This window comes from Lytechinus pictus, chromosome 3, assembly GCF_037042905.1.
Source record: "Lytechinus pictus isolate F3 Inbred chromosome 3, Lp3.0, whole genome shotgun sequence".
Taxonomy (NCBI): Eukaryota; Metazoa; Echinodermata; class Echinoidea; order Temnopleuroida; family Toxopneustidae; genus Lytechinus; species Lytechinus pictus.
In genome coordinates, this window is record NC_087247.1 from 56,093,608 (window position 1) to 56,119,145 (window position 25,538).

Genomic DNA, 25,538 nt, shown 5'->3' on the forward strand with positions numbered 1-25,538 from the left:
CGAGCGCGAAGCGCGAGCTGAAAAAAATTGAACTTTCTAAAGAAAGTATGGAAAATTTTAATACGTTTTTGTAATCGTGAACAGGATAGCTATATAACTTAACGAATGATGCGAGCAGAACAAAAATCGAGATTTAGACCTAAAAATGGGCCACTCTGTTCATGTTTTGTAAATCTGATGATATCATGGCATAGAAACTGGACATTTCACTTTTGTTATTATGAATAGGATGCATCAGTTAATATATTTTTAACCATTAATGCGATTTCGTTTTTTGTGGGACGCACTGTACAACAAACTACTTAAAATCCCCTTTTCATAACAAAGTTCTGGTTATTTGAAATAAGGCTTGAATTTCAAAAATTTCATAAAATGAAGAGGTTTGACAGGCTAGCGTTCAAACTTACTCGACACTCCACTTTGTTGACGATCAGCCATGCATTAAGTCTTTTGTTATCGTGCCATAGCTTCTGTGGGAAACCGGTGAAAAGGCGTTTATTTAATGAAATTATGGAAATACAAGCATTGTTTCGAGGGACCATAACTTTTTTACTTCTTGACCATTTTCTGTGATTAAGTTATCAAAGAAAAGAGCAGATATTGAACTTTTTAGTCATGTGATTTTCTTTTTGAAATTCAGATACCCCCGCCAAATGAGTTTTTGGCATCCTTTCTTCGAATTGTTTTTGCTCACTCATGCGTGAATGAGGAATAATCTAAGTAATACCAGATGAAAGAGAAGATATTAAGCTTTACATTGGTAGGTCATTTGTCTATTTTATTTATGATTTAGTTATAATAAACCATCGCTAAATCTCGGTTTCGTTTTTCTGGGACGCACTGTATAATCAATATTGAAACATTTATATAACTCGCCAATCAAAATGCGAGCGTGCAACACGCTAGCTGATACGTCTTGACAATCAGACCTGAAAAGGGATATTTTGAAAACTTTATGGAATACACGAAAATGATAGGTACCTGATAAATCAAAATTTGCGAGCGCGCAGCGCAAGCAGCAAATGTTAACATTCAGACCATAAAACTGTCATTTTTACATAGCACTTCTTTAAAACCAATTTGTAAATAACACAAAATAATGAAAGTTCGATTTCCGGGGTGAAATATGTTTTGTATATTGACTTCCAAACTTGATATTCGAACTCCATATTGAAAAAGATATGTAAATCACCTAACAGGCAATGCGAGCGCGAAGCGCGAGTGAAAATTTTATGTAGTGGCACGAAAGATTCTTTTTATTTTCTAAGTCTTCCCCTCATCTTATTTTATGCACTCGTCGTCCTTCTCTTCTTTTCTCCTCTCTTTTCCCTACTTTTTTCCTTCTTTCTTTTCCTTTTTTTGCTCCGCCAAGAGGGGGGGGGGGGGGGGGGGATAAGCCTATGGGGACAAGGAGCGGGAAAATTTGACAAGCAAAAAAAGGTTATCATCGCCAAAGTAAGGTCATCTCGTCCCAAAATACATGTTTTATTTCGATTTAGAATGATGTATTTCTTACCATCATAAAAGACCAAAATAGTAGGGGGGACATTTGATATTGTGTCCCCCCTACTATTTTGAGTAGGGGGGACACGTCCCCCCTGTCCCCCCTGGGATTTCCGCCCATGATTATCATCATGCGTACAATCAACATTACCATCATGTTCCTTATCATGCATCATCATCATCATCATCACACATGTCTTATTAATCAGCATGATTTTCGAACATATTACACAGCTAGGACCCCCCCCCCCCCCCGTGCCCATGTCTACGATATTGCGTATGTCATTGTCGGAACTATAGAATTTGCTAATAATATGGGGGGGGGGGTGAAAACATCAACCATGCATGCATATACGCGTTGGCCGCGCTTTCCTTTTTCTTTTTATCCTTCATGCGGACCGGGTCTTCCTGTTATGTATTTCTATGCTACTACCTGACCTTCATTTTGTCCTTCTTCTCATTTCCCTTTGTTTTTATTTTACTTTCCTTTTTATGCTCAATAACGGTAAGCCAGCAGCTATAGGGCGAGAACGATGCGGTTTCTGCTCTTTACTACGTGATTTTTCTTTTCTTTCTTTTCCCCTTCGCTATATACATCCATATTGAACGAGGATGCAGGACCGATTTGGTCCGGCCCCCACCCCCTCCCATACCCCCTTACTTTCTCTTTTCCCCGCCTCCCATTTCTTTCCCTTCTTTGATGCTTTTATTTAAATTTTCCGAATTATTAATAAGTGTTACTGTTTACACTATGATAATGACTCTGTTTGGGGCTGTATAACCTCGAATAGCTCCAATTTAAAGACCAAATGTTTTTTGTTCATAAAATTATGTGATGCACTGTATCACGCGCCTGACAGTGAGATTGTGTGAGGGGTGGTGGTGTTAGGCGCACTCGATTCGATCCCTGCAAACTCAGAGTGCCCGACCCTTTAGGCTCTTTATCGAGGGGGTGGTAATTGATAGGCCTTCTCGCCTCCCTGCAAACTCAGCATGTCCATGCCCGACTTTTTAGTTAGGTCCTATACCTAAGCTGATGGGCATGCAGATCTATCTTCTATTTTTTTTAAACTTCTCTCTCCCCCCTCTAGAAACTTATGTCACACGCACCATGCTATGACTCCTCAATTGTACTTTTTACTCATCACGCTACTGCCGCATAGACTGTCATGCTGGCGCCCGTTAACATGTTAACATCTTAATGACCGGGAAATTTTTGGCTCTTGCCCCCCTTCTTTTCCCACTCTATCCCATTCCTTCCTCCTCTCTCCCTTTCCCTCCTCTTGCGCCTTCCTTTTTTTTCTTCTCCCCCTCTTTTCCCCCCTTTCTCCCTCTCGATCCCCTTAATTTCTTAACCTGCTTCCTCTCCCTTCTGCCCATCTCTCTCTCTTCCCATTGAATTTCTTTCCCCTCTCCTATTCTTTTGCCCATACCTTTCACTTCTTTCCTCCTATTGTTCTCTTGTCCCTTTCTCTTTCATTCCCTTCTCTCTTTGGTGGGGGGGGGGGGGGGGGCAATACCCATGGATCCAAGCCTGAAAGGGGCACACTACAGAAAGATGATCATATTCATTTTCAAAAGAAAAAGAAATAGCTAAAGAGAAAAATAAATGGATCCAAGCCTGAAAGGGGCACACTACAGAAGATTATCAAATTCATTTTCAAAAGAAAAAAGAGCTGATCATGCAAAAAAAGAGCAGTTTTAAGCAGGGCAACTTATCTTATACAAGAATAGACACTAATAAGAAGGTGAAGGGGCACTCATCAACACAGAAAGTGGGTCCTTCCAAGATGAAAGGGGCATTAAACACATTTGCAAGGGGACATTTTCTTGGGTAAAAAGGGACTTATTTAGTATTTCAAAAGTGAGGGTACTGTGTCTACCCCGCCCCCAAGAGCTGCCCCTGCATTTTGATCAATTGTATCCATCAGTATATATTTGTAAATAACCCTTCCATAATGTTTTCATGTATTTACCAATTATTTTTGACTGATATTGGACTGAATCAAATTATTTAATATCAGTTAAAGTCTTGCCAAGTCCTATAATTCACAGCTATAGTCCAAATTAGATCTAATTATTCCTTTCTTCACTAATTAACTCCCACCTTATTCCTGCTATGAAGCATAATAAATTAATTCTCTTGCATTTCATTGTAATGGAAATCAATGCACCTCTTCCATGTTAGTCTGATATAAATAATTTTATCTTCATGCTCTTTGTAATTAATGAAAACTGATCACATCATTGTCAACGTTTAGGCATACTTACACCACGTTTGACATTGATCTGTTGAAAGGTTCTTGAGTTATTTTGAGAACAACAAGGCATAAGCGATGTTGTGTCTCGCCCACTTGTGAAAGTAACCGGAAATATAGTGATTTGTGAGGGCACGAAACAGAATCATATCAAAAGTTCAATGTAAACTTTAATATTGACCTCAAAATGACCTTTGACCTTACCATGTGACCCCTGAACACAATCACATGCAGGTCTCCTAAGTACAGCTACAACCCAACTTTGGTTAAAAAGTGACTTACGGTTGCAGAGTTATGTCATAACAATGACCTCAAAATTACCTTTGACCTTACCATGTGACCTCTGACTGAAACATAACTTGCAGGTCTCCTAAGTACATCTACAACCCAAGTTTGGGTGAAAAATGAATTAACATTGAAGAGTTCTGTGTCATAAGAGAGTCTTGCACGTGAACTTTAACATTGACCTGAAAATGGCATTTGACCTTACCATGTGACCTATGTCTGAAACATAAAGTGCAGGTCTCCTAATTACATCTACAACCCAAGCTTGGGTGAAAAGTGACTTAAGGTTGTGGAGTTATGCGTCATTATAGAGAGTCTGCGCACTAGGCTATCTTGCACGTTAACTTTAATTTTGACCTGAAAATGACCTTTGACCTTATCATGTGACCTCTGACTGCACAATAACATGCAGGTTCCCTAAGTACATCTACCATCCATTGGTTGAAAAGTGAATAACAGTTGCGGAGTTATGTGTCATAATGTTTGTGGCGGACGGACAAACAACATTTGCATCCCTTAGTCTCACCTTCACCTCTGGTGGGCGAGACAGAAATGGGATGAACCAATAAATGGATGACCCCCAATTGCTTCTCACCTACAGTGGCCTATGGCCAGAAAGTAAATGATTCATTCACACGATCGAGGATTGCTTCATAGCCAAAATGCTTTTTGTTTCTTCTTATTTTATTTTCATTTATGCATCCTCAAAACAAAAAATCAAATCAAATATTAGAAATAACAGAATTGTAAATGATGGCAGATTATTCCAATACTTACATTGGTTTTAAGGGAGGCAATGCAATACAAATTGCAGTTTGAGTATGTTAATGACGATGCAGCACACTCAAGGGTACTGTGTGCGACAAGTATAACACATAGTTTGCTGTGCACCCCAGAAACATGTATATTTTAATAAATAGAGAAAAATCAAACAAGCATAATGCTGAGAATTTCATCAAAATCAGATGTAAAATAAGAAAGTTATGACATTTTAAAGTTTCGCTTATTTTTCACATAACAGTGATATGCACAATTTGGTGACATGCAAATGAGACAGTCAATGATGTCCTTCACTCACTATTTCTATTGTTTGTTTTTTTATGGTCATTTTGCCTCCGACGAAGATTCTGCTAGGATCGAAAGCTTAGGCCCCTTTTGACTCTCTCGTTTATTTTCTCTTGGCTGAACCATATAGTTTTAAACAATATTAATTCCACATGTTCAGAGATAAATGGTTGTTTACTTGACGAGAAAATTCTATATTCAATAAAATAAAATACAAAAGAAATAGTGAGTTGATGATGACATCAGTCTCCTCATTTGCATATTGACCAGGATGTGCATATAACTGTGTTGTGAAATTAAGCAAAACTTTAAAATGTCATAACTTTCCTATTTTACATCTGATTTTGATGAAATATTCAGTGTTATGCTTGTTGGATTTTTCTATTTTTTATTTAAATCAACTTTTTGTTGGGTTGGACTTGTCCTTTACATTGAGAAAAGTAGTTGGAATATGCAGACTAAAGGTCCTATAACTAATCATGACTAGGACTTGTGCATAGAAGGCTCTTGCTCAGTAATTGACACAATGAAATACTTGTGTATTAGTGATAAACTAGTCTCCGGACCCACTTGTTGATACCTGACTTAATTGCCACTAACATCATACATTTTTTATTAAGCCTGTGCATTACTTGTTTCATTACATAGGTCGGTAGTGTGAATTGGAGGTAAAATTTGTTATCTCCCCCCATCCCCCTCCAAATTTCACAGACAAAGGGGTGACATTCCAGGTGACATCTTGCTTTCTATTGTAATATCACAAGCATATAAAGTGTGCCTGAGTATAGTGCATCAAAATCGTTGCAAGAGCTTTCTCTATTTGAAAGAATCTGTATATCATGGCATTTTAGTTTTTACCAATTGAGGTAATTGATACATTCAAAATCTTCAGTGCTGCACTATTAATGTAACTTAGGCACTTGCTTTTGGTTTCATCCTAGAAACTGTTTTATGATATAACCAATTTCACAATACTAGTTCCCTTGGGGGTGACCCCGTACATTATATTATTTCTCTAAATCATAAACATTCATCACTTTTTTTGCAGCCTATAAGGAACAAGAGTGTCACTAAGGCGAGCACATAATCCCGCCTGTAGCGTGAAAAATGGAGTTATTGGTCAAGCAAGGAAAGTGGAAGGTGGCGACTTCACCTTTGACCTATGACCTCAAAATCAATAGAATTGCTGAGATCTATGCTCATATCATACAAACCAAATTATTTGAGCCTAGGTTAAAGGGATGGTCCGGGCTGAGAGTGTTTATAGCTTAATAAATAGAGTAGAATTCACTGAGCAAAATGCCGAATATTTCATCAAAATCGGATGACAAATAACAAAGTTATTTAAGTTTACAGTTTAGCAATATTTTGTGAAAACAGTCGTCATGAATATTCATTAGGTGGGTTGATGATGTCACATCCCCACTTGTTCTTTTGTATTTTATTATATGAAATTGGGTTTATTGAAATTTTTTCCTGTAAGAACTAGAAAAATTGGATTGACAACTGATTTAGTGCATTAAATATTTATTGTTGCAACTTATTTCATTATAAGGGAGACATATTATTCACAGAAGTATGAAATAATGAAAAAATTATGATTTTATGTAATAACATAAGAAACCAGAAAGTGGGGATGTGACATCATTTACAAGGACTGCAGAAGGGTAAGATGAAAATATGTCACTGTGACCTTAATCTTTGACCCTTTGATTTCAAAATCAATAGGCTTCCTGGGATCCATGCTTGCATCATACAAACCAAATTATATGAGCCTAGGTTAAGTCAAATTGAAGTTATCACGTTTACAAGGAAAATTTAACGGACGGATAGACAGACAGACGGACGGACACCGAGCGTGATACCATAGTACGTCCCGTCTAGGACTGGCATATAAATATTTGCCTTGAACAATATTTTTTTTAATGATATAAATTGCCACTGCATTATGGAAATTTTGTAATGTAAAATGAACTTAATAATATCAATTTAATGTATATTATCTTGTATATTATCTATATCTAAATAACTGCTTTTATTGTCGACAATCAGAAAAATTAATAAGGGGATCTGGTCCAAACAAACCCTTTGAATAGTTGCAACCAAGTCAGATGATTTGCAAAATAATAGATTCATCCAATCTGCTATAATCTGCCATAACAGAATATGGAGCGGACAGACCCTTGCAGCTAGGCAGACAATGATTATGGCAAAATGTATATTGGAGCTAATTTTTTACTATAAGGAATCAAATTTCAATTTTACAACATTGATATTGGACATAATGAAAAAGTCAAAATTGACCTCAACAGTTGCAATCAATCTGAATTGATCACAACTCTTTCTCATAGCAGATAGCTGTGTCATGAAATGAACTATGCCAAAAAGTTTTAGGCTAATTTGACCAAAACAATTGCTGTCTGAAAAACAATATTTAACTTTGGACAGAATGAGGTATGAAGCCATACATTTGAAATGTTAATCAATATAGTATTTTTTAAGTTTCTTGACACGATATCTATTAGATGCATACAATAGTTTACAAATTGTACATAAACCATCATACGATTTTGATAGAAAAAATATGTACAGAAATAAATAAATCTAAAAGCTCTATGAGCAAGATCTAAACTTGTATGTATAACAATGTAAATTGTGATTTAGAACAAAGAATATAAGTGTGCTCTGTCATACTTTTGTGAAGTGTCACAACAGAAATGAATTGTATCTCACTTTATCTAAAAATGTATACAAAAACCAGTACATTATATTCACCAAAGATTGATATGCCTTATATACATCTATCTGAACAAATTGAAATACTTCTATTTTTATTGTCATCATTAAATGCTAATTCTTTTATGAATGTGAACTTAATATTTTGTTTAATTCATCACAATAAATTTACTTTGATAAGATACCATGTCAATGATAGGCAACATGGTATGTAGTATGTTTCAATAACATATTAGCTAAAACCCAAAATGCACACAATTACAATGAGTTAATTAAGAAAAAAAACCATAGGAGTGCATGTAGTATCAAAGACCAAGTCCAAAAAGAAAGGCTTGTAAAAATTGTCATGAGAGGATTTTTTGGCCCCATTTAATTGAAAATTAACCAAACAGATTGAAGATTCACATATATAACACCAACAACTATCTAAATCATTGGATCATTTCTGTTTATTCTCATCATAAAGTAGATTATATATTCTTGACATTTAACAAGACTTAAAAGCAAAATTATGTTACAGTATATATATATATTATTTACACTTATTTTCTACAAATGATTCTTTTAAATATTTCCATTTTGAAATATTTCCATTTTGAGCCATTGACATAATAGTAAATTTCCTTAAGCTTGAACAAAAAAATTCACTGTGGCATTTATATATTCTTAAAAGATAATGAAGCCATTCTTACTTTCCAAGACAAATAACCACAAATCTTTGCCTTCTAAATAAAGTACTCAACGACCTTTTACTTTTAACTTGCACATGCAGTTAACCATGAAACAAGTGGAATGCCTCTGGCCGTCTCACCTGCATCACGCGATTCAATATAGCAGCAGTGCTGATTTTGAAAACTACTATAACTCGCACAAGATGTTCAGTGATACTTGGTTACTCTTATTTCCACGTTTTATGAACTAGACCAATACACTTATAGAGATATGATGGCAATTCAACAAATACCCCCAATGTGGCCAAAGTTCTTTGACCTTACATGACCTTTGACCTTGATCATGTGACCTGAAACTCGCACAGGATGTTCAGTGATACTTGATTACTATTATGTCCAAGTTTTATGAACTAGACCAACACACTTTCAAATTTATGGCTGTAATTCAACAAATACCCCAATTTGGCCAAAGTTCATTGACCCTAAATGACCTTTGACCTTGATCATGTGACCTGAAACTTGCACAGGATGTTCAGTAATACTTGATTACTATTATGTCCAAGTTTCATGAATCAGATCCATAAACTTTCAAAGTTATGATGGTAATTCAACAGATACCCCCAATTCGGCCAAAGTTCATTGACCCTAAATGACCTTTGACCTTGGTCATGTGACGTGAAACTCATGCAGGATGTTCAGTGATACTTGATTAACCTTATGTATAAGTTTCATGAACTAGGTCCATATATTTTCTAAGTTATGATGACATTTCAAAAACTTAACCTTAGGTTAAGATTTTGATGTTGATTCCCCCAACATGGTCTAAGTTCATTGACCCTAAATGACCTTTGACCTTGGTCATGTGACATGAAACTCAGGCAGGATGTTCAGTAATACTTGATTAACCTTATGGCCAAGTTTCATGAACTAGGTCTATATACTTTCAAAGTTATGCTGTCATTTCAAAAACTTAACCTCAGGTTAAGATTTGGTGTTGACGCCGCCGCCGCCGTCGGAAAAGCGGCGCCTATAGTCTCACTCTGCTATGCAGGTGAGACAAAAATGGCTTCACAGATATATTGGTTATTTGTGTTGTATTTTTATCTAAATGAACATCATTATGAATGCAACAAGAATGTAAAATGAACTTAAATGAAATCAAACAGGTTCATTTTGTGAGAGATGATGATCTTCTTTCTAAGCCTTCTGCACATGCCATGAGAAAGGTGTTTGAGCAGAACATAAAATGAGATTATCGACTAAGAAGATTCACCTTGTTTGTGATGTAGGATGTTATGGATGCAACCAACCTGTTATGCATGCTACACAGATCACGTCTTGATGCCATAAGAGTGTGAAGCAATGTGCGACTGTCAAGGAGAGGGAAGTGTCTTGGAGGAGCACAACCTGTAGTGGGGAAGGGGGGGGGGGGATTGAACTCTAAAAGATGAACAAAGATCTTGTAAAAAAATCCCTACATTTCAGGTGCACACAGTATATTATTGATATGTTATATAATTATGTACAATTACTACTGCATATATTTTTGCCCCATATGAATATTCAATATAAGTGATAATCTCCAGTTTATCAGGACTGTATCTGTAATTTCATTGCATTTGTTTTCAGTTTTTCAAAATAAATTTGTCATCTTTAATCTTCAATGTGAAAAAAACCTAATCAGGAAATTGCTAGGAAGGAGCTGTAACTCTTTATGCAAAACACACCATTGGTTTTAATGCAAACAATGAAATTCATAATATTCCACATGGCTTTTAACTTCAGTATGGCACACCATTCTTCTGCTGAGGCAATGTTTGGAAGCCCAGTACAAGTTTTGAATTCATAAAAATATTGGTTGAATAGTAATATAGATTACAGAGTTCAAGAATGGTTATGTGTTAGAATAGGAGTATAGGAATAGGACATCAAACAACTTTCTCAAATTTAGCACTCTGCCCATGCATCTCATAATTTTTGTACCAGAGTCGATCCAAGGAAAAATAAATTCTTACAAAAAATCAATATTTGAGTATGTTCCGATCATTTGCACAGATTTGAATGTCCCATCATTTAATCTATGATTTACAACGGTACTTTGTTTGTGTTTCTGCTTTTTATTGTATTTTGTAGTTGAGTATACAATGAAATTACAAGTTTGCATTCGCTCAGGAAATGCATTAAACATTTGAGCAATGATAAGAAGTCATTAAAAGGGACAGCGAACAGTTGCGGAGATATAATGTTCTGACGCATAAGTTCTAAACACTTTTTATTCATGCATTCTATTATCTAACCAGCTGCTTTTCAGATGTAGATACACGCAATATTGGCGGTGTAAGCATAGGATCAAAGGAAAGAACCTTAACCCAGCTCCTTCCTTATACCTCCCTGTCCTGATATTTAAAGTGGTACAAAAGTAAGAAGTCAATGGGAAGCAGCCCTATTTTGGAACAGAGAGGGCTTGCTTGGCTTAGGTTCGATATAAGAATAATCTATGCTAAGTGCCCTTAGTTTTAATTTTTGTGTAATGAGAAGTCAATGTTACAGCTGATCAACGAGAAAATTACAAGTAGCTGTACATCAGAGACATCTAAAGGGGGGTTATGTTTATACTCGGCACCATAATTGTGGGACAGTCTATAAGGGAGGGATAGTAGAATCACTAGCCACAAGTACATTGTATTTTCACTTTCATCATATAAGCATGATATAGGATGTTTGTTTGGGCTTGAAAAAATCATGAGATCTTCTATGCTTTACTGCTAAGAACTTTGGCAACCTAAAGAAAATGATGATCCTGACTCCAGTCAAATTTGACCTTTCAGTTTTTTTTTTATTCAAATGACTAATGTGATAAAAAAATATTATGTGCAAGTAAGTAAGCCTATTGGGAATTCTGTAAGTTCTATTTCCCCATGATCTTCTACTTTTATGTCCCTATAATAAATGCATAGTAAAGAACGAAAAGAAAAAAAAAAATAACGAAAAAGTAAAAACTGTTGTAATATGACCATCACAGAATATATTATTCTTGCATCTAGTCCATTCCATTTAAAAAGTAAAGCTTTAAACCTGGAAGCTCACTCACCTGGGCATTTTAGCAAAGTTGAGGAACCTGAACAGATGATAAAGCAACAAAAGAATGTAAAGAGAGAGAGAGAACAGAGATGAGTGAAGTAATCGATGGAGTATTTTCAAATATCTTGATAAAAACGAAAATTATCACTGTGTTTTAAATACGTTTCCCATAACCATAGCGAGGCATACAGTACATGTGTTTATCAATGTGTATTAAAGCTTGGGTAATAATATCTAAGTCCTTTGAAAGTGAATAGAGATGTGAAAGGCACTATAACAGAACTGTTTATTATTAATATCATATATTGAAAACACTGAATGAATGCTACATCTAACATAGACCTTTAACCCTAATCATGCCAGAATTTTTTGTTACAATACATGAATGTTAGTGCTGGTTATGGTTGAAGGACAGAATAATGTGGCATTTGTGGAAAGCAGGTAAAAGAAAATTCAGTGTGGTATTAAAATTGTTGGAAGTGGATATATGGGCGACTCCAAGCATGGCAAGAGATTTAATTAGTTGGAGATGCAAGATATCAGCTGGATGGATAATGTGAAGATTAGTGGAAAATTGGCGAAGGAGCTTCCTGCGTAGTTAGCTGACTGTGACAGAAAGAGCATGGTTTAGGTGTGTGAAATGAAGGGAATGTACAGAGTTGTTAAAGTAAAAGTAACAGAATAAGTTGAGAACTTTGTCAATATCCATCTCATTTGAAACTTCAAATAACAAGTTTTTGCACCCATTTGTTGTCATATTCAACTCTATGCAATTATTTTCATATTTTGTCTGCATTAATTGTTAAAGAAACACAGGACCCTATGGTAGAAACAATGCTCTCATTACTGATGAGGCTACCCTGTTATATAAATAACGAAATGAATGAAATTAAGAACATTAATGAACCAACTAATTATTCAATATGACTATACTTACACACATCGGGTGTTATACCGGCTCTACTCAATTTGTCTCTATACAGACGACTGCACTGGATTTTGCCTCTGACATAGTGCACAGAATAGGACTTAGCCTTGTTTCCACTTCCCCTTCCAATAAGTAACTTGGCAGATTCTTTCTGTGATCCATACCCATTGTGGCGACTTGATGGAAATGGTCGCAGGTTGTCTTCATAGCATTGGTTGCCTTCATGTTTGTTATCATTGTTGCTCAGAGCCAAGTCTTTAGTGTTGTATTTTCCACCATAGGTATACATGTTCATGTTTTTCCCTTTCAAAGTAGGCTTCTTCAGCATGACTTTTGGAGTCGCATTCAGTTTGGCTAAGGAAATGTGGCTCAAAGTTTCTTGAGGAAACTGATCAGCATTGGTGGAAGTAGACATCTTATAACCCTTGTGGTTAGCTTTATAGATAGCAGCATGGCATGAAGCTCCATGTGAGGATTCCTTTTTGCTATCTTCATCATCCTCTTCAAAATCAAACACATTGATGTTTGACTTCGCATCAGTGACATCATCTTTACCATATTGGTTAGAAATGTCCTTTCTAAGTTTCCCCTGAGGCACTAGCATATGCCTTGGTGATCTCAACGACTTGACTACATTTGGGCTATGGTGAACTGCTTGAAAAGGACCATGTCTGATTGGTCGAGAGAGGTTTTGATTGACTGGTCTGATAGGACAAGAAAGGTGAAAAGTTAAGGAACTGAAGACACTATCAGCAATGGTAGATACCGCAGAGGCATCACTGTAATCGCTTTTGGCATCAGAGTTATTGTCTTTATTCATCTTCTTCTCTCCAAGCTGAGCTGACAATCCATTAACATCTCCACTGCCATATGTCAGTGTCCTATATACACTGCTGCTGTCTGATCTCCTTTTCCTTGATGTTTTACCAGAGCTATTCCGAGAAAATACACACGGAATAGAGGACTCCTGACATACTGTGAGGCAATTGACATCAATCTTCTGATCATTCGTTGTGGGAGTTACCTCACCTCTGTTCTGATAATTAATATGTAGTGAAAGTGGTTTCCCATCTGGAGAAGCAGACTTTAATTTCTTAGAATACACACTACCACTAACAAGGTCAAGTGGCCTACATCTTTTGACAGGAGGTGGTATCTTGAATAGAGGTAATTCTTCAGCTACGTTCTTATCTGTTGCGACCTGCTGCTGACGAGTAGTTTTCTTCACAGTGCTTTGTTTAGCAATATGAACAGGAGTTGCCTTTTTAGACAATACTTTACGGTGTTTGGGTTTTTTGCTGGGTCGTTGAGATTCCTCATTTTCTGCCTCAGAGACTGAACGATGAACTATCGATTCTGAATCTGCAATACAAAAAATAGACAAAAGGTGCACTTAAGTCATACAGTTCTTCAGCATGTGAATTTAATGCAAATTAGCAACAATGTGAACATTTTCATGCAATAACAGGTAACATCTTATGAAGACAAGAAATGGGCAGAACCAGTGGGGAAAAAAGATGGGTAGACTGGAAAAAATTGCAAATTCAGGGGATATAGTGAGAAAAGGATAATAGGGATTGAATATATGTGTGTGTGTGTGTGTATATATATTATATATATATACATATATATATATATATATACATATATCTTCTAACAATGCACCTGTCGCGTTATGTTGTTGCGCATTGTATTTATTGCGCGTTGGTATCATCACCAAATGATGCAACCTGTTTTGAATAATAAAATCATCCCTGAAGAAGGTCAATGACCGAAAATTCAGAAAATTATGTCTCCTCACGGCGTTTCTATTAAGTCTTCTTTTGCTTATATACAGTGCGTCCCAGAAAAAACGAAACCGAGATTAAGCGATGATTTATCATAATTTAATCACAAATGCAATAGACAAATGACCTACCATTGTAAAGCTTAGAATCTCCTCTTTCATCTGATATCACTGAGATTATTCCTCATTCACGCATGAGTGAGCAAAAACAATTTGAAGAAAGGATACCAAAAACTAATTTGGCGGGGGTATCTGAATTTCAAAAAGAAAATCACATGCCTAAAAAGTTCAATATCTGCTCTTTTATTTGATACCTTAATCACAAAAATTGGTCAAGAAGTAAAAAAGTTATGTTCCCTCGAAACAATGCTTGTATTTCCATAATTTCATTAAATAAACGTGTTTTCACCAGTTTCACACAGAAGCTATCACACGGTTAACAAAAGACTTAATGCATGGCTGATCGTCAACAAAACGGAGTGTCGAGTGAGTTTGAACGCTAGCTTGTAAAACCTCTTCATTTTATGAAATTATTGAAATACATGCCTTATTTCAAATAACCAGAACTTTGTTATTTCTTGACCATTTTCTGTAATTGAGGTATCAAATTTAAGAACAGATATTGAACTTTTTAAAAATGTGGTTTTCGTTTTGAAACCCAGATACAGCCCGCCAAATGACTTTTTGGTATCCCCTCTTCAAATTGTTTTTGCTCACTCATGCGTGAATGAGAAATAATCCAAGTAATTTCAGATGAAAGAGGAGATTCTAAGCTTTACAATGGTAGGTCATTTGTCTATTATATTTGTGATTAAGTTATGATAAATCATTGATAAATCTCGGTTTCGTTTTTTGTGGGACGCACTGTATATATATATATATATAAATATGACTGATACTAACCAGATGTTTCACTGCTAGCAGAATCATTATTCACATTTGTAATATCTCTGTTACTGGCTATGTTACAAAGCTTTTGTTCAAGAACATCCATCCTTTCTTGTAGTTGAACAAAACTCTGCAATGACAAAAAAAAAGTACACTATTTTTATATCAACTTGACCTAAAAATTCACTGAAATACTTAGATTTCCATCAAGATTCAACAATGGATTACATTAATATGAGCCTTTTAAAGTCTAATCTAATGACAATCACATCTTCTTGCAGTACTTTAATAAAAAAATTGTCCATCAAAATATGACCCTTTAAACATTTTTCATTAATTATTAAATATCATAATCTACGTAGAAAAACATATACTGAAATTTTCAGGCCATTCCATACTTAAGGGCTTTAAAACAAAATGAAGATATTTATATTTTGATCAGATAGCCAATCAGACTGCCAATCATAAGTTCCTGTAAAATTGTAAAATATATAGTATCCACAACATGACAGTTTTGGGACATACATGAACATGGTCACATAATGCAGGAATGAACTTTTTCTGTCTTAACAATTGAGACAGAAACTTATAGGGGATCTACTGAAACCTAATAAAGACTTAAATGAGTAGGATTGAGTACGATTTTGGGACAATGTATATCACACAGACCTGTTGCTTTATATCCTGTACTTTGTCTGAAACGGATACTGGGGAATTAGGATGAGGTTGGAGTGGAAGATCAGGAGAATGCATACTGATTTCATCTTCATCTCTGCTCAAATCGGCACAGCTTCCTTCCTTGTTGAGCTGAAGGTTTACTTTTTCGTCTTCTAAATGCTTCATCAGTCTTTTCTCCTGGTGTTTATTAAAGTGAGGTAAATACATTATGGATGAGGTTGTAATTTGCAAACACGGATTAGGACCTTTCAACTCAATTTCTATCCACATTAGACTGTTGAGTTGAACTGAATATATTCATATTACCTTTGCATATACATATACAGAATGATACATTATAATTATAAGCGAGTATAAATATGAATACTGTACATATGTCATCATTGAAACTCAGCAGAATATGTTCAAAATTACAATTAGTAGTTCAGTATTGAATCAACATTTTACTTTCTAGCAAATTGCATTGATCAATCTTTCTTCACTGATGATCTAACCAGTGAACTCAACGTTGGCTCATCAAATAATTAAATTGAATCAAAATGAAAAAAAGTAAATGCCAGCTTTCATTCAGGAACATATTCATCAATTCTTTTTTTTTCTGTCATGCACCTTGTGCATTGAAATTGTTATGACTATCCTTAAAAGTGAAATCAAAATATGTTATATCAGTGAATTACCTCTTGTAAAGCTTTCTGAAGAATGTCAATTCTAGCTGCAAGATTTTGAAGTTTTCCTTTGCTGATTGGTTCCTTGACTACCTGATCTTCATTTTCAGACAAGCAATCTTCTGTCATAATGCCTTTTACTTCCTCCCCTTCTATATAGCATACAATCATATATGTACAGAATATAGACAGCATTCAAAGTAATTTTTTGCTTCCATTGTATGTTTAAAAATTAAAGAAATCCTTCAAAATGTGTGGCTCCCTAAAAAAAAATCAGGACTATTGTTGAGCTGATACATAAACTTATGATTGGCCATAATAAAATGATACACAATGAATTATTAGTTCAATTTCAGTCAAAGACACTTTGAGAATGATATTATCGCTTTCCATGATCAACACATCAAAAGGCAAATAATGCTATGATGTAAACATGTATGAAATTAAATTCAAAGACAATCTTTCCATCATAAACTAATACCCACATGTACATATATCTTTTAAAGTTTTTCTCTGATATAATATGACGAAAATAGTATCTTCATCAATTTGAGAACATAACTGTAGCAACTCATCATTAATTGCATCACCAAGATAAAACAAATCAGGCACATGGGATTTTTTTTTCACAAAATATAGTGCACTATGTCATTTTAAAAGGTATAATTTGCAAAGAAAAAACAAACACATAGTTCATTACTATAATAATGCATGCCTAAAATTTCTGTATTAACAAATTATGCCTTGTTGTACTGCATTACACACCTTTATCATATAGAATAAAATAGTTAATAAAAATACTTTTAAACTACAGGCAAGGTGACGATCGATCTGGACTTTCACATCGCTTAATTTTCTTCCAAGCATTGAATAGAAAACACCTTAAAATTACTCTTCAATATTTATCTATAATGTGGTTACCTCCAAATCCAGTTTTGACACATTCTATGCAAATGGCATACATACTTCATCAAAATTGGTGATATATTTGTGACTTTCAAAACTGCAATTTATCAAAATATTTTTTTAATCTATTTTTCAACCAAAATGCCTTCCCCCCACCAAAAAAAAAGTAAAATAAAAATGAAAATTTGAAACTATGTTATAACTTATCAGTTCTAAATGTACAAAATTGTATGAACTTTTTTTTAAATAGGTGTGTCTGATATAGAGCTCTAGATTGCTTTTTCCAATCATTATTCTCAAATAAAAATTAATGACAAAATTATTACCAGAATTAATGCAAGAATGGAGGACTAATGTTGCAGCTTTAGCACACTCTTCATCTTGATTGGCCATCATGAAGCTAAGAAGTAATTTCAGACCATCACATTCAATAACTTGCTTCTTGCTTCCCTCTTGAAAAGAATCAATCAAAACATGAAGATGTGAGCATCAACAATCAATATGCCCCAGTAGCATGTACAAATTAATGATTGAAAGAAAAAATACTCTAAAATTTTAATTCTTTGTTCAGTGTTAAGGAACATTTATTGCATAAAGAATGAGTACCAATCTGATGAAATTAGGCAAATATAATAATCACATATTTGTATTTCACGAAAAACAACAAAAGTCAATTTCATTTTTTTACTTTACTTATTCAATATATTCTAAATGAATGCAAACGTATTTTTTTCAGGGGTGGGGCAGGAGGAATATGGGCAGACAACACTTACCACTTGCAGAAACTAAACAGCCAATTGTGATAACGACCTTCAACTTGACACCTAGGGAGATCACATCTAGGGCTAACATTCTCAAGAGAAGAGGTAAAACTTTCAGAGAAGCTAAAGCCTGCACATTATTATCTGTTCATAAAGAGGAAATCAAAAATGAGCATAATTCATATGACATTTTTATTTACAATAAAAACCTGAGAATTATCACTTATATATCAGAAGTGACTCAATTATTTAATCTTAATATAAGCCTAGTTTTTATCTGTCTGTGACATTTGCGGTATCACTATTGGGAGACTTTGTCCAACTTTACCCAACTCAGTATTTACAAATGTTGCAGTTTTTAATGTTTAAAATATGTAGTGAGTTTATAATTGTTTGAATGACCAATGAATCTATTTGGCTGCAACTTGCATTTATTTAATAAACCTTTCATTTAATTTAATTTAATTAAAAAAGGGCAAAAAAAGATTACACTTTAAAAACCAGTTTAAATGTATCTCTCAATATGTTCACATTTTATCACTATCATCACTAGTATCATAGCACGTATTTTTCATTCTGAAATGAAGCAAGATCAAAATAAAAGCAAGACCAAAATTAAAAATTAGATAATGTCATGTCACTTGCCCAGTTTTTATTTTATTCTTCTGTATTTTCAAATTTTTTTTATCATAAATACCAGCTTGTTCCACCTAGTGTGAGATTTGTTTGCAAAGTATGAGACTTTTATTTTGTTATCGATTAAAACCCACCATCTAAAGATAATGAATCAAAATTGATAACCTCTTACCATTATCTGCAATGAGTGAACTTAGCATGCTGATCATGTTGGAGGCAGACGAGATCACTCCCTTTTCAGGTTCCATGATGATATTGTCAATGATGGAAGGTAATTTGGATACAATTACCTCTAGCCCACCAAGCATATGAAAGCGATCTTGATTCACCACTTGAAGAAACCCAAATAAACAGTAATATAAAAATGATCAGCATGTCAATACTGATAGTTACAGAAGCTTTTAAGTGCAATCGACTTGACAAGATATTTTATATCTCACCATATGTCAACAAAATCTTGAAAACTCATCTCAATATGTTGACATGGCGAGATATGTTATCTCAAGCTTCTAGAACTGGACAAAAATGGCTTTAGTATGATTTGATGAAATTTTAATGATTTTTCAAGGTACTCATAAAGACTTGTATATTGATCATTTCATTCTTCAATATAATTCACAAATAGAAGAGTAGTGTAAGCCATTCAATTGAAAAAAAAAAAAAAAACATATTCCCTTTTGGTCTTCTTACCCCCGACCATACTCTGATGTCAATCCTGCATTTTAAAACCATTATAAAGATCACAATTCTAGATACAAGTATTTGTTCACTGAAATTGGCAAAATTTACTAGTATTTTGATTCATTAAAGGTCAAGTCCACCCCCCCCCCCAAATGTTGATTTGAATCAATAGAGAAAAATCTAACAGGTATAACGCTGAAAATTTTAAAGTTTTGTTTATTTTTCTCAAAACAGTTATATGCACAATTCAGTGATATGCAAATGAGAGAGTAGATGATGTCCATCACTCACTGTTTCTTTTGTTTTTCCTTGTTTGAATTATACAATATTTCGATTTTTACATAATCATATTGACAGTAATGTAAAACTTGACTGAACCACATAATGTTAAAAAATCTTAATTCCACATGTTCCGGGAGGAATAAAACTAAATTTTACATGACAAGGGGGAGAAAATTGGAATATTTCATATTTCATATAATAAAATACAAAAGAAATAGTGAGTGAGTGATGTCATCAGTCCCCTCATTTGCATACCAGCCAGGATGTGAAGATAACTGTTATGTAATTAATAAAGCGAAACTTAAAAATATCATAACTTTCTTATTTTACATCCGATTTTGATGAAATTTTCAGTGTTGTGCTTGTTAGATTTTTCTTTTTTTTATTCAAATCAACATTTTGTTGGGGTGGACTTGTCCTTAAAAAAAATAGTGTTTATATACTGGTTTTAATGAAAATAAGCAATAACCATGCATAGATGATCTACATGTACACCAATTAAAGCTTTGATGGTTAGTGGTTTCTTTCAAGTGACCTTAAGAAACAAGTGGAATGACTGGCACTCTTGCCTGCATCACGCGATTCAATATAGCAGGCAGCAGCAGTTCTGACTTTAAAAACAACTATTGGAAAATTATTCACAAAAAACACCATTCATATCATAATAGAATTTACTATGTTCATTCACCCTATGACCTTTGACCTTGATTGTGTGACCTATGACTTGTGCAAGACGATCAGTGATACTTGATTACCCTTATGTCCATGTTTCATGAACTATATCCTTCATGATGGCAATTCAATAAATATCCCCAACCTGGCCTGGCCAAAGTTCATTGACCTTAAATGACTTTTGAACTTGATCATGTGACCTGAAACCATAGCAGGATATTAAGTGATACTTCATTACTCTTATGTCTAAGTTTCATGAACTACCGGTAGATCAATATACTTTCAAAGTTATGACATTTCAAAAATACCCCCCATATGGCCGGAGTTCATTGACCTAAAATGACCTTTGACCATGGTCATGTGACCTGTAACTTGCTGGGAAAGATTATTAGTGATACTTGATTACCCTTCTACCCAGTTACATGAACTCGGTCCATATACTTTCTAAATTATCATGACATTTCGAAAACTTAACCTTGGTTAAGATTTAGATATTGATTCCATCGCCATCGGAAAAACGGCGCATACAGTCTCGCTGTGCTATACCTGTAGGCAAGACAATTTTGGATAGTAATAAATTACTAACCAACTGATCTAGTAACAAATTTTGTCTAACTTAACATTCATTATAAGTTCATTTCATTGTTTTCCTAATTAGGATTTTGCCATGGATTATTATTATAAACCAAAGTATATCCAAGTACAAATGTTGACGTACCATTATTAGCTGCAAGGAGGGAGATATAGGAGCATAAAAGCTGTATGACATGGGAGTCCCGACTGTTAGACATGATGTAGAGGGCAGCTGGAACACTAGATGCACATACCAACTGGTTTTCATCTGTACAAAGATTGAATTTTGTTCGTAATACAAGTTTTATGAACAAAATCTTATTTTTTGAAGTTCTCATGCAGAAAAAAAGAAAAATAGAATGGGGGAAAATATCAATTAGCATAAAACTAAAACAATCAAGAAAAAAAAAGTGATCCCCCAACCAAATATAACCATAAAATTACACTACTTGTAAACATTTCAATTCTGTGTGCATATATTTATCAATAATTTCTTCTTGTACATAAACAACTATACATCAAAACAGGGGTAGATTGGTTAAACAAGGCTAGATATGGGCTATTCCACGGTTACTCACGTTACATTTGGAGACACCTTGACTCATACTTGGAGCTGTAACTCCATTATTATTGATAGGAACTAAACATCTCCTTATCACAACAAAGTACACAGTCTGACTATCCTTTGTATAAAAACAAAACTTGGGAAATTTTATTATGCTCATGGCAAATCTTTGGAATGTGTCGGTTACTCACGTTACATGATTTGGACATGCATAAAATGAAAAGTCGACATAAGTGAAAAGTCTCCTCATACAAGGCTTTTATGAAAGTTGATTATATCCATTTCAAAGAAGTATATTAGGGAGACAAACTTTGTACATAATTAAAAAAATAAAGAACACATGGTTTTTACTTGGGGTGCAGATAATATGGTTACTCACGTTACGGTTACTCACGTTACATTTTGTCCATGTATAGTTAACAACACAAATGTCATTAAAAATTCAATGTGTGTAAAATTCATTGCTAGGAACATCAAAAAGAGAGATTTTATACAAAAAATTGGAACAATTGGAGCTTTATTAGGAAGTAAGAGGGAAAAGTATGATTCTGCTTACTAATTATGCATAAATTAGCATAATTGCTTAATACCAATTTGAATGAAATAAATTACTGTATAGTATTGTAGATTATGTCCAAGACAACCTGCGTTGGTCGAGATCTCCAGGGGGGCCTGGGAGGCCCCACCCCCCCCCCCCCCCCGGGCCATATTAACTCCCAAAATACCCCAGCCTAGATAGGGTTACAGGTAAGGACATTCAATGTGTTGTTCGAACACTCTTTAAAGTTTGGTTAATCGAAACCAAGTCTTACTAATGCACTCTCGCATTGTGAATACTTCTACTAATATTCAATTTTTTGTGTGATTGTATGACCACTGATATTTTGATGAACAAAGAGTCACATCAAAGAGGTGTACCCTCATTTTGCTTTTAATTAATCAAAAATAACTTCACCACTCACCATGAGACTTAAAACTTGACATCCCACAGAAAATGTTACCTAACTGCATAATTTTTACTGGTTACTCACATTACATGATGGTTACTCACATTACAAAGTTACTCACGTTACAGTTTTTCTTCATCATTTTTATAAAAAATTGTACTTTTTAATGATTTTGATAGTCATCACTGTGTCAAAGATTGTTTGAAGGAAGAGAATTTAAAATCCCACCAATTAACTGTGAAGAATTTTTCTCTCAGAAAACAAAGTCAGTTTTTTCGGTTACTCACGTTACATCACCTGACCAGGTTGCAATATTCATTTTTGAATGAGTATTACAAATTTACTTGAAAAGCTGTTGTGTATTTTAGGTAATTTGACTCTTCTAAACTTCAGAAATATATAAAGTGGTATGTTGTTGCAATAACAAAATGGTAATAAGGCATATTTCATTTTTCACTATTTTTCTTGTATTTTGGTACAGAATGGAAGACACAACTTTTGACCATTTTTTTCCAAAGTATAGATATGAAAATAAACTTTTTATTTTTTGTTCCTGAAACTATCATGTATGAAGGACTTAAAGTATTAAACAATTCAAGAAAATATTGAATTTGAATTTTTAAGCTCATGTCCACCAACCTGTGGAATTGCCCATATGATGACTTCAAAACCAAACATATCTTCATTATTGGGTATTAAAGTGGATACACTTACCATTTTGGGGATTGTTCACACAGCCACACAAAGTTCCTGTCACATCTTTCCATAATTCAAAAGAAAGTTTTTCATCATCTTTATCTAAACACCGAACGTCCTTATTGTATGGAACGTTAAGTCCTGGAAAATTTCTGTAGTAACATAAAAGGAACCATTTCTTTTTAAATTAAAATAAAGGTACAAATGTATACTTCAGCTATAAAGATCACTATTTAAAGCGGAAAACCCAAGGTATTCATGCCTGCCTTATCAGTGCAGCATTTATAGCCTTGGCAAATATGTTGTCTTTTTATGTTTACCTATTGAATATACATGTACAACTTAATAACCAAAGGCCACCAAGGACCAAGCTGAGGATGGCCGAATGCTGGCCTCAAGACCCATTTTATTGGCCTTGAAACTTTGGTGCCCCTTTTATTTTCTCCACTTGTGCTATCACAAAGGGGGACCTATAGAAAAGTGACCTTGTCCTAAAATATTAAAATTTACACCCTGCAACTGATCAAATTCTATTTTGGTTTATGAGCATACATACACTGATAAAACAGACTTCATACAAGCTTCAAGGAATAAGGAAATGAATGGATATGCTATAAACCTACATATAAAAAATATCAATTTTCATCTAAGTTTTTGACCTCAAAATCCTTTGACCCTAATCCAATTACCTTAAAATGTACTAGTATAATTGCGAATACTTGATATAAGCTTCATTGAATATGAAAACATTTTGATGTATTTTTCAAAATTAGAGAATATTAGAATATTGAATGGAAAGCCTCTGGCAGTATTGCCTGCTTTACAATATAGCAGCAGTGCTTAATTTGTAAAGATAATTTTTCAATAAGAAAGAGAAAGAAAAAAATCTTTGTTTGATGATAAATCCTAAATTCTTGAATTATAAACCTTTATTCATTTCTTGTCATTTATTATATCCAATAAACATCCCATACAAGTTTCATTTGATTTGATCATATATATAAATTTATTGATCTGAAATTACCTTTGACCTCAACCCAATAACCTAAAATCATACTCAACTTATTTCTGATACCTGCTGACTATCAAATCCAAGTTTAAAATAATTACATTGAAGTCCTAGATTACTTATAATTTCATTATCTGTAAAATTCAAATCTTTTTATTTGAGGTATATAACAGTTTACTGACCCCTAATGACCTTTGAACTTCACCTAGAAATCTGAAATTACATTCATCTATTTGTCAATACTCTATAACCAATATATGCAGGTTTTATGGAAAAGTGACTTATACTTTAAATATTAAATTCCACAACAAGGTCAAAGTTCATTGACCATAAATTTTCTTTGACCTTGATCATGTAACCTGAAAATCAGGTCAGATGATCAGTGATACTTGATTACCATCATGTCCATGTTCCATGAAATAAAGGTATAAATCCTGGGTTTGGTATTGATGACACTGCCAATGACCACCGCAGAAGGAAAAGCAGTGCCCATTGTGCCTGCCATGCGCAGGCAAGACAATGAAAGTATAAATGACTTTCAACCTCAAATGACTTTTGACCTAATGAAGTGGGCAATATCTACATCCATTATTAAAGTACAACAAATTTGTTTCTACATATACTTCATCGATTAGACAGTAAGAGTAAAAGAAAAGTAATTTGCTTTTTTTGAGAAAATATATCAAATGTTGCAATATTTATGGAATTGCGAGGGTCCAGTGGAGTGGCATTCATGCATAATGTGCTACCAGCCACTTGATTCCCCCTTTTTAAAATCTTGGTTGCTATTCTTTAAACACTCAATTTTCCCAAGAAGCCGCTCTAATGTTGCTCTGTCCGTCTCTAAGACCCCCTGATGAAACATATTTATTCACATGCAAAGGGGGAGCACAGGGGGATACACAGTCAAATCACAAAGAAAAATAAACCACACTAAAACTTCTCTGACAATTCTTTTTTTTTTAAATCTTGGATAGCTCTTGCATGATCCGCACAGTACATTTTGATATCTGTCACATGTTGTGCTACATATGACTGAGAATTTTTACCTCCAGATAACTTTACCTGAACAACTGAAGCATGGAATCCAAGCACCGAGTTTTTCTAACCAGTGTTTGTCCCTTACCTATTCATATGAAAATGTATTATAACAACATATTAAACTGCTAAATTCATTCTGATCTTCCAGGTCATTGATGTTTGAACCCAAACTTGCATATGTTATCATCTTGCTTTATAACAATAACAATAATGATGATAATATAA

At 34.3% G+C, this 25,538-nt stretch overlaps 1 protein-coding gene across 1 annotated transcript in view; it reads right to left on the minus strand.

Moving 5' to 3' along the window:
- Positions 1-3,128: 3,128 nt before the first annotated feature.
- The window catches only part of LOC129256951 (telomere repeats-binding bouquet formation protein 1-like), a 31,525-nt gene continuing 9,115 nt past the window's right edge, over positions 3,129-25,538 (minus strand). Inside the window, exons 5-16 of the mRNA XM_054895178.2 lie at positions 25,338-25,398; positions 23,282-23,415; positions 21,201-21,323; positions 19,020-19,178; positions 18,224-18,355; positions 17,777-17,902; positions 16,557-16,696; positions 15,871-16,056; positions 15,217-15,331; positions 12,537-13,889; positions 11,610-11,636; positions 3,129-9,925 (exon numbers count right to left, since the gene is read on the minus strand). Coding sequence (XP_054751153.2) covers positions 9,771-9,925; positions 11,610-11,636; positions 12,537-13,889; positions 15,217-15,331; positions 15,871-16,056; positions 16,557-16,696; positions 17,777-17,902; positions 18,224-18,355; positions 19,020-19,178; positions 21,201-21,323; positions 23,282-23,415; positions 25,338-25,398 — 2,711 coding nt within the window. The 3' untranslated portion in view covers positions 3,129-9,770. The remainder of the gene's footprint in view (positions 9,926-11,609; positions 11,637-12,536; positions 13,890-15,216; positions 15,332-15,870; positions 16,057-16,556; positions 16,697-17,776; positions 17,903-18,223; positions 18,356-19,019; positions 19,179-21,200; positions 21,324-23,281; positions 23,416-25,337; positions 25,399-25,538) is intronic.